Consider the following 10,952-nt stretch of genomic DNA (forward strand, 5'->3'; position numbering starts at 1 on the left):
CCCGAGCTTCTCTTTAGAAAGCAGGCGGCGGCCTTGCGCCTGATTCCGCCTCCCCCCCCCCCCCGCTCCTCCCCTAAAAACAAAACAAAACAAAACAAAAATCGTTAAGTGGCTGTTCTAACTCTATGTTGTGTGACTGTCCCCCAACCAGAGAAAACACGAACAATCCGACTTCACTTGGAGTCTTTCTACCCCAGGAGATCAGGCAGTGACAGATTTCTGAGGAGGAAGCGTGGCCTCCCAAGTGTTTTCCTCCGCAAAAGTCCCTTCAAATGTAGGTAGGAGGAGGACCTGACCCGTGAGATTTGGAATCTGCCCTTGGTTTGATTTCATGAATTCCTTCTACATTCTCCACTAGTTCTGAGCCTGAGCCAGGTATCTGTGTGGCAGATATTGAGGGAGACAGGGCCTCAGACCACAAAGTAAGTCAAATTGAGCATGGTTAAGGCTCAAAACTAAGTGGGCCTATTTTCTTGGCAAAAGGCTCTGGGACCTGTAGTTTCCAGTTGTGGTTTTCAGGCCCAAGGCTACCAGAGGTCAAGAGATGCCAACAGTTCAAATGTCCTGAACTGACTTGTTGAAAGTGCGAAGTCATGACTTTTAAAGTTAGCACTTGAGGCTGATAGCTCCTCTGACAGCTGCGATTGAAACTTCCCTTATTTCTGGCTGGCTAGATACAATTTTGACAAAAAGTGTGGCAATAAACAGTTGAGATGGTGGAATGACAAGTCTTCAATCGAGGGCCTTTGTTTTTAATGGATTGATGACTATATGTCATTACTGGATGATGTGAAAAGCATTATCAAGGAAAATTAACTCTGTATTTACATTTTTCTACCCTTCACTAATATGTCCCCATTATCTTTGGGGCATTTTAGTTAAAATTTTTAGTTGCTTATTGTTCCTTATCACTTTTTTAAAAAAGTATTTGTAGAAAGTATCTTATTTCATAAACTATTTTGTTTCCAATTTTAAACTTGAAAGTTCTGTGTTTATTTACTTGGGGTTATAGTAAAACTCCCACCTACAAAGTATGACAAATTTAAAGAAAGTAGTCTTTGGTACATTTTAGTCAATAGAGTTCCTTGAAGTAGTCATATTTTTTTTGTTGTTGTTTTTGTTGGCTATTAACAATGTGGGTATCTAAGCTGTTGAAAATGTTATTGGATTCATTATGCCTGGACAAAGAGAATAACCAGTTTTCTTACAGGGAGCTGAACACTGCAGTGTATTTTTGCAGCATTCTTCTTTTAATAAGTACATAGAGTTTGTTGTCTTCTCCAATCTTTATTTTGTGTTCTTTTAAACCCATGTCATAATAGTAAGTTTTGAAAACTTCTTAACTGAAAAAAAATTCAAATTTTATTTAACTGTTGTTAAACTTTAATTGCTTAAATTGAGTTTCAGGTTCAGAGCAGTTGTATAGTAGCATGTCTTTAAAAGTAAAGAGAGATACCAGTTTAAGCCAGTCCATCAAATTTATACTTTTTTGAGGTTTCAGAATCCTCTAACTCTATGAAGTATAGATGATAAGTATTCTTGGATGAAACTTTTACTTCCTTTGTCATTAAAAGCATTTAATTGATTCTGCTTGTGACTTTAGAAGAATAAAACAGAACTTTGAATCTTGAACTAACCTATCTTAGGTATAAATTTCTTTGCAGAGTTCTAATCATTGTTACATGGTAGCATAATTACGTTACAATAAAAAATGCTACTCTGATGTTTAATAAATAGATACTGTATTTTCTACCTCATCTTTATGAGCAAATGTAATTTATCAAATAAAGGAAATAAGATTTTCAAATCATGGGAAAATAAAATTACATAATGATCAATTATTGCCTTTTTTTGCTTACTGCATCATGTTAATAACTGCTCACACTGCTTTCAAATAATCTAATGCTGATTGCTTCTAACCTTTACTAAACAGTTTTAAGGTGGCTGTAGTTTAGCCTGGGATGCTTATGATTAGAGTCAACAATTTGAAATGGCCAACTCACCTGATGCAGTCGTCTCCTCTCCACCTGCTTTCTTAAGGTCTGGTAAGTGTGTGAACCCCAAAAGGGTCACTTGGTAATTTTAAATACATTTGTTTCTGAAAGCTAATGATATAATATGGAATTATTTATGACCATATGATGTCATTATTTTATGCCTCTTTGGTGTGCCCAAGCCTGAACATTATTTCAGCTAGTGTTAGGCTTAGGTTTACATTGTTTTTTTTTGGGTACCGGGGATTGAACTTGGGTCTATTGTGCTTGCAAGGCAGGCCACCGAACCACTAAGCTAAATCCCCAGCCCTACATTGTATTTTGAATGTAGCCCTATTCTGTTTTGCCTCTAGGAGCATAGGCAGTCAGAGTGTGGAGGCTCTGCATTGACCCTTGCAAGCTACATGACAGGGGAGTTCCTTAATGCTGGGGAGCCTCAGTTGACAAATGGATGTATAGTGTAGCTTCTTAAATGATGTTTGTCCTCTTACATGATGGAAGAAACTCATAAATTGGAAATTTTGGGTCACTATCCCATTTACCTATTCTATCAACTCCCTATGAAATAGGTATTGTTTCTTAGACATTTTCATAGACAAGAAGAGATTTGTCTTTTTTCCTGTTCTGTTTCAAAATGCTGTGCTTTGCACTGCATCCCATGGCTTCTTGGTGAATGAGATGCTTGTGCAGCAGCTCTTAGACTGTTGTGCAACATACTCCTGTGAGAGTTGTGTAGAACCTGTGGAATCAGCTTTTCAGAAGAAAGTGCAGCATCTTAAAAACAATTTTGAGATAATTTTTGGCCTCAGAATGACCATATATGGATTTCCATTAGGGACCCAAGCCTTTGGAAGTATTCATTTTACATTTCAGAAGAAAAATCAGGTTTTGTTAATTAACTGCATGGCTGAAATGTGGACTGAAGGGCCCTTTTCTGTAGTTTATGAGTCACCATAGGCCATTATATGTGTAATATGTTAGAATACTCGGGGAGGAGTTTTTCCACAAGAGGCTGCTTTGTCTTTATGGTTCTTAAGTAGAATATTCAATAATGAAGTCCCAGTACTCATAAACAGGTAAATGTGAGTTGAACTCCACAAAATGAAGCCTATGTGCCTTCATGATAGCCATTCAGAATGGTTCCCCCAGTCACTTCCATTTATATAGTTCAAGTCCTAGTTTTGGAAGATAAAGGAGGAAATACTGAATCAATCAAACCTTAGAAATCAAAGCTTATACTTCAGGAACAAAAATGATCCTTGTATTTATTTATCATTTACTAAATGACAAAATATTTTAATATCAATTAATTTTTGATTTGGTTTTCAACTAAAAAAAAGATGACATGTATTTCTTCACTTTTTTAATTATAGACAGCTAAGTTAGATAGAATGAATATACAATCAGAAAGAGACTTGCTTCTCAAGTAAGTCAGCAGAAAAATAAAGACATCAGAATTATTGCTGGAGATGCATCTGTTGGGGGCCAGGCCTCAGGATAAAGATGCAATGACCATACCTACATATCTCCCTAAGGGATAACCAGTAACTTGGAATTACACTATAATTGGTATCACCTGGTCCAGTAAAGTCCAGATAGACAACAGTCACCCAGTTGAGTGACCAGAGCATCTGGATCCATCCCTTCCCAAAAAATACCTTTGTTCTTTCTACGCACCCTTGTTATGGGACCTGCTATTAGATCAATATTAGCTAACTGGCTATACTTGTAATCTTATTTGTTGATTATAGTTTGCCCACATTATACTTACCTTGTGATTTTGTACCTACCTCATGATTTTGCTCTATGAAACATTCTTAGAGAAGTGACCTCAGTGGCAACTCACTTTCGGGTCCCTTCCCGTCTCTCAGGAGCTATCTCTCAAAAAATTTTTTTTTTACTGTTAACCTCCATTGTTCTTTAGAATTCATGCTTCTATTTCAGGTGACACAGACTTGGCATATTTGACATCTAGCAGGTTGAGAGTTATATTTCCCCTGTATCATTTTCATTTTAAGCACCAGACTTGTATTTTCTATCTTGGCTTTCCTTTTAAGAGTATGTTTGTAGCACTAATGGTCATTCAGTAGTAAAGGGAAAATAGAATGCTTAAAAAATAGGCTTTTATGCATCAATAGTCATGAAAATTTCAAAACCAAAGAATTATGCTTGAACATTATATAGAGTGTTTGAAGGCAATATAAAAAGCTTTTTCACTTTTGTCTCATTAAGTTAAATTCAAGTATGCCAAGAAACGAAACAAAAATACCAAAGTGCAGTGTTATGATCCATTTAAAAGACTGATTCTTTATAAATTACTTACATATTTTTGGAGGGATTCCTCAATCCAAAACTTAAGAGTGTCACTGGACTGGTTTTGAGGGTTCCTGAGGCTGAAATAAGGAATTTAACCCACCCCTTTAAAATAAGTGTGTAAGTTTGTTGATTCCTGTGAGGGAAAAAGAGTTTTCAGTAAAAGAAACATAACAAGGATTTATCAGAGGTAGGTAGATAGAGCACACATTCAAGACTGGAGTGCAGATGCTCAAAGAAATGAAGCATGTTATAAGCCAGAGTAGGGCACATTTAAAAACTGTCTTCAAGATGAGTGATCTAGGATGTGTATTCCTACAGTCTGCCAGGTTACAGTACAGGCCATCTGTATGGGTTTGAAATGGAGATATGCATTTGAAGTTAAAACTTGCTGTCTTCAGTGCAGCTGCTTTTTAGAATGGAGGAAAGGGCAAATTTGCAGGTGAAAAGGGTGTTGCCGGGGTGGGATGGGGGGTGGGGGGGTGGAGATGGTCATAAGTCAGGGTGTCCTCTAGAAGCACCAAAAGTGCTTGTTTTGAAGCTGCAGTTTTTCTTTAAAGTACAATTTTAAAATCTCTATTTCCTTTTCTCTTTTCTACGTAATGTCCTCTAGGCACCAAAAGTGCTTGTTTTGAAGCTGCAGTTTTTCTTTAAAGTACAATTTTAAAATCTCTATTTCCTTTTCTCTTTTCTACGTAGTTTTTTCTATTCTGCCTTATTTCCCCTCACTTCCCAAAGACTTTGGTCTCTTATTCTTAAGGGGTTGCAGAAGGCCAATGGTCCTTCTTCAGTAATTGTTTCAGGCTGAGGAGGGGCCTTCATCTTACCTAGCCAGAGACTGAAAGTCTTGACCTGAGTGATGTAAAGGAGATATAGGAATATCAGGTTCCATCTTTTGTACAACCATCATCTTTTGATAGTCAGCAAAGAAAGGCAAGAAAATACAATGAATCATACAACAGACAAGAATTTCAATGTCCATTATCATAGAAAAAAAAAATGAAGACTTCCGCCAGGTTGTTCTGGGGAACCAGCCAATCATTAAAGCTCATGGCAGGTCTGACATTACATTGATTTGTGAACATAGATTACACGATGCAGGTGACACATTTGCAGAGTTGTTAGGAATGTACACACAACATTCTGTTTTGATAGTGGCACATATTCTCCTTTGTGTTGCTGTTAGAGTATGTAGGGCCATTTGATTTTGTAAAATGGCTTTTGTCACCAAGAGAATAAAGAAATACTTAAAATTTTTATCTGCTAAAATAATACTTCAAGTAGTTTGCGTATGTAATATTAATACTGAAACTCTGTATGTTACAAATGATTTGCTTTCTCTTATAGTTCCTTGGACAGTATCATTATGAGAGTATTTATTGCATGCTTTCATTTAATAACCATTTTAAAACATATCCTGAGTTCACAGCTGAGCTGTTTACTGGTATTTTTACCTAGAAACTGCTCAATATTGCCAAATATTAAAGCAAGTGTCTTGATTTTGGAAAGCTAGCCTTCACCATACCTGATTTTTTAATGTATTTTAATCCTCCTTTATCCTTCTGGGCATGTTTGTTTTTTTCTTTGTTTCTACTCTTTATCAAATTTAGTATGAGTCCTGCATTTTTATTTCTGTGTGCATACTTGAGTTGTGCTATGACTACTAATGTGTCAGTTTGTACTGTGGTTTAAAGTAATTTTGTTTTGACTGCCTAAATTGAAAGAGAGATCTTGATATCCAGGTTTTCCTTTAAAAAAAACTTAGGGGAAATAATAAAGTACCTTGGAGTAAAATGTACAAAACATGAATTTTTAAAAAAATTCAACAACCAAAAGAAAATAAATAATATTAGGGAAGAAATGTAGTATTGGATACATAAGATTGCTTCCATTTTTCTCATAGGCTGTTGTGGTATACAGTTTATTAGATTAACAGAGTTCACTGGCTAAAGTAGTCTCCCTGTTATTACTATTACTATTCAATTGTTTGGAATAATTGTACCATATTTTGATGAGAAAAGAAATTACTACTTTTGCTTTTGTTCTTAAAAGATAACATATTTAAGAAATTTTTCCTTTTAAAACTAATCATCACCTTTCCTCTATTTTATCTCCCTAAGTTTTATTGGCCAGCATCTGATAAGTCAGTTTCAACCTGTTAATTGAGTTTTTCCTTTACTTATTTTTATGGGGTTTTAAAATTAATTTTCTTGTATAATATGATTGGTATCAGTTCCTGGTAAAATTTTGTTGTTTGTTCTGCACGAACTCTAATTTTTTTTTATAGATTTGATACTGTTTTTAAAGGCATTTATGTAGCCTGTGTTTTCAGACTAATTTAGTATCAGCTAACCAGAAGGCTTCTTGAGGCTTAAAAAAAAACATAGGTTTGCGGTTCATGGACACTTCTGAGTTACGGTCCTCTGTAAGAGCCTAATGAAATGGTAGTCATGTATGGTGGGCCACGCCTCTAATTCTAGCACTCTGGGAAGTGAAGGCAGGAGGATCAGAAGTTTGAACCTAGCCTAGGCAATTTGTCAAGACCCTTTCAAACAAACAAACTAAACAAAAAGAAAGCGCTGTGTTCGTAGTTCAGTGTGAAGGCCCTTGCTTGAATTTCCCAGCATACCTCCACTCCCTTGCTAACCCTCCCCCTGCCCCCCAGTATGTAGTTTGTATTTACCTGTACTCAGAACCTAATCCTGTCTCTGTTTACTATGCATTCGATTTTAAGCAAGTTACTTTACAGTCTTTTTCAAACTCCTCTTCTTTCTCTATAATGGGTGTAATAAAACCTATCTGAAGAACTTATTGTGAGGATTAAACAAGATGCTGTATGTAAAACACTTGGTGTTCAGTAACTACTCAATACATTTTAGTTCCTGTCTTTCCGAAAAATACGTGTCTTTCACCACCTGCCTCATAAGCGCAAGGACTACCAAAAAAAGTGTCTTTTGCAATATTGCTTTTATTTATTCTGGAGTGAAGACTAATATACACAATTTTACTTTATGTACTGCTGAAGTGAGCATGTGAACTTTTATATACAGATATGGTTGCTTCTTTCTTTTTTGATGCCAACTCTCATATTAGCCATGTGACTAAAAAATTGTCATATTAAATTATAATAAGCTCAAATAAGATTACTGAGAATGTAATATTGATAGAGCTTGAGGCATTTCGTTTTACCCTCTTGTCAATCACTAAAAGCCTTGTTTCTGACAGTTTCTATAGAAATTTGTATATGACACCAAGTAGAGCAGTTATTTTATGTATAGTTAGACGTTATTTTTGTCTTATACTGGGAATGCAATGAGCTCCCTTCATGCAGGATGAAATTTTCAGAAGCACTTACAAATTTTATCCTATCAGGAGCTCTGATTTCTGCTTACCTAGTCTTTCCTTGTAATTTTATTAGGTTTAGGAAATAGAAACCATATGATATTGTATAACTTCCTTGGCATAAATCTCATTGACCTTAAAGCTTGATCTCTCTGTATCGATATTGAAAACAAAGATGGTGCTTCTGATTTCATAAGTGAGATGATTTCATGAAGAGTGCAATAGCTTGTCTCACTGTTTGAGATTGTAGCCAGATACTCACATTGTGCATTGATTTTCCGCTTGCTGTTTTCTTTGTTTTGTTTTCTTCTGTTTTCCTCACAATCAAAGAAAAAGAACTCTCTAGAATTCCTGATTCAGATCCATTAGCCCCCTGAGCATTTCCAAATGGTCATATGCTGAGCATCTCAAATGTAACCTGGCCCTGAACAGAATTTTTATTTTTCCAGTCACATTCTTTTCCCCAACATTTTTCCCTCAAGTAATTCCCTACCTGGATAAACTGAGCCATCATTCTAGTTGCTCCAGCTAAAATTATAGGGATTATTTCTTTTTTCCTCACCATTTTTATTCAGTTCATCTATAAATCTTTTCTACTCCGTCTGTAAAATGTATGCCAAATCTTTGTTTTCTACAGCTTCCCTAGTTCAGGTCACTTTATCTCTCATCTAGCCTACTGAAATATCCCTATTTCCTTATCGTCACATGCTTATCTCACTACATTCTGTTCTTTACCCCGAAATGAGAAGGCTTGTAAAAATGTAAATCAAATCAGGTTACTTTCTTGCTTGAAATCTTCTCATTGGATCCCTCATTACCTTAGCATAACATTCATAGGCCTCAAGTGATTGAGCACTTGTCTACTTCTGACCTCCTCATGGATTGTTCTCTATACCTCAACTGCTTGCAACTATTTTGACTCACTTTGGGTGCTCAAGTTAGGGTCTCATTTTCAATTTAGTTCTCTATGGTAGCTCTTTCTCTTCTAGAGATCTATTGCTTTTTGGGCAACTTATTCCTTGATTGTCTTTTAGATTCTTAGCTTAAACTTAGTCTCTTTAGAAAGAAAGGTCTTCTCTATTCACTTAACTGAGTGGCCTCTAGACACATTACTGTTAGTGTTAATTCTCTGCAACATACTTATTGCTTTTTGATATTTTCTCTTTCATAGCTTTCCTGTCCATCTCCATCCACAAAAGCTATAAGAAAGTGTAGACATCATTTGTTTTTTTACTGCTTTTATTCTAGATCCTATAATAATTCAGAATATCATAGTGCTTGAAAATCCTATTATTTTTCACCTAAGTTCTTATTGCCCCTTTTGAGAGACAGCATTATAATGTGGTTATTGTACAGTCTTTTGGCTACTGGTCTCAAGTATCAGTACTTAGAAACTGTGTAAATGCTTTTGCACATAATATTTCTTATACAATAGAAGTATACATATCCATATTTTGTGTATGAAGATCAAATAATATGTATGAAGTTCCTACTGGTGTTGGTAGTGGTACTACTACTACTAATTATCATGTTGATGATGAGAGCTATGACAGTCATTTAAACAGCTAATTTTTATTTAATATAGTATTGTGTTCTAAGTACTTTACATTTAAATCTCATAATACTATGCTATAAGTAATATTGTTGTCCTCTTGAAAAACATGAAACAGAAGACTAAAGTATCTCATGTAAGTTACTCAACTGATAGATAATAGAGTTAGGAAACAAATTCTGGAAGAGCCTCTGCTTCTAAGGACTACTGCTTTCCCTCTCTTCATCATTCATCACACCTACTACTCTGTAAGTAAATGGCAGTGATTACTGCACTCATCTTGGTGATATTCACTGCTCTCTTTCATTTCAAATTAATGTTGACTGGGCCTTTGTGATGTCATAAGTAGTATACAGATGCTTCTCAATTTATGATGGGATTATATCCTAATAAGCTTATCATAATTTGAAAATATTATAAATCAAAATGCATTTAATGAATCTAATTTATAGAACATCATACCTTACCAAAGCCTATCACAAATGTGCAAAGCCCGTCAGCCTACAGTTGGTCAACATCATCTAATACAAAGCCTATTTTATGATAAATATCTTATTGATTAACTACCTGTATCTAAAAAATACTAGTGACTCAGTAGAGTATGTATTATTCCCTATGATTCAGTAGCTGACTGGGAGCTGTGCTACCCAGCATCAAGAGACAGTATTGTATTACATATTACTAACTCGAGAAAGGATCAAAATTCAGAAGTTGAAGTATGCTATTGTGTATGGCTTTTGTACCATTGTAAAGTTGAAAAATTTTAATTTGAAACATTGTAAGTCAGGGAATTTTCTTAGAGAGCTGATAGCCTGATGGAACTTTCCACAGAGCTCAAGGTGACCACTGCTTTTTAGTTTCCTCAGTTTTTTAAATTGGTAAATAATAGAATTTTATATACATATATATATATATATTTAGAATTTTATATATGCATATGCATATATATATATATATATATACATACAATAATTTCAGGGTACAGACATTCCTCATTAAATAAGTTCATTTCCTGTGACTAGATCATTAAATAAATTCATCACTAAAAATTCTTTCTGGTTTTTTATGTTAGTATATGTTTCTTTTTTTTTTATACTTTATTTGTTTTTTGTTTGTTTTACTAACAATGATGTGACTTCTTTTGGGTCCTTTAAAAATTATTTATCAATTCATAGTGCTTTTTGTTTCATTTTTTCACAAGTTAGAGGAAGTTGGTTTCTTTAGATAAATTGATAAGATGCTTCAACATTAAGTGACTTTCAGAAAGCCATGGAGAGAATCTTGTTAAGTGTCTAATAAAAATTGGCCATATTTATAAGTTTTGATACGTTATATTCTCATTTCTTCATTGTAGTCTTTCAAAATAGCATGCATCATTAGTTTAAATTTGTTTAAGAATTTACTATAATTATTAGCTGATATTAAGTGTACAAATTAATGGGATTTGCTGTGATATTTATATTGTGTGTTGATTGTGACCATCCACTCTTCTAGCATCTCACCACTATCTTGTGTCTACTCCCACCCCATTCCCACTTCTTAATAGTCCTTCTTCTGCTTTCAGATTATCTTTTTTGTTTCACACATGAGACAAAAACATAATATTTTTCTTTGAGATCTGGCCTGTTTTGCCAAACGTGGTGTCTTCTAGTTCCATCTATTTTCCTGCAGCACATGAGATTTCATTCTTTATGGCTGAATACTACTTCACTGTGTATATACACCTTTTTTTTTTTTTTTTTTTATTCTTT

General features: G+C 34.8%; 1 protein-coding gene across 1 annotated transcript in view; it reads left to right on the forward strand.

Moving 5' to 3' along the window:
• Phkb (phosphorylase kinase regulatory subunit beta) overlaps window positions 1–10,952 on the forward strand; it is a 214,358-nt gene that overhangs the window by 527 nt on the left and 202,879 nt on the right. The window contains exon 2 of the mRNA XM_033759669.1: window positions 110–274. Within this exon, the coding sequence (XP_033615560.1) occupies window positions 110–274 (165 nt within the window). The remainder of the gene's footprint in view (window positions 1–109; window positions 275–10,952) is intronic.

The sequence above is a fragment of the Fukomys damarensis genome, unplaced genomic scaffold, assembly GCF_012274545.1.
Source record: "Fukomys damarensis isolate Sample0158 unplaced genomic scaffold, DMR_v1.0_HiC HiC_scaffold_37, whole genome shotgun sequence".
In the NCBI taxonomy this organism is placed as follows: domain Eukaryota; kingdom Metazoa; phylum Chordata; class Mammalia; order Rodentia; family Bathyergidae; genus Fukomys; species Fukomys damarensis.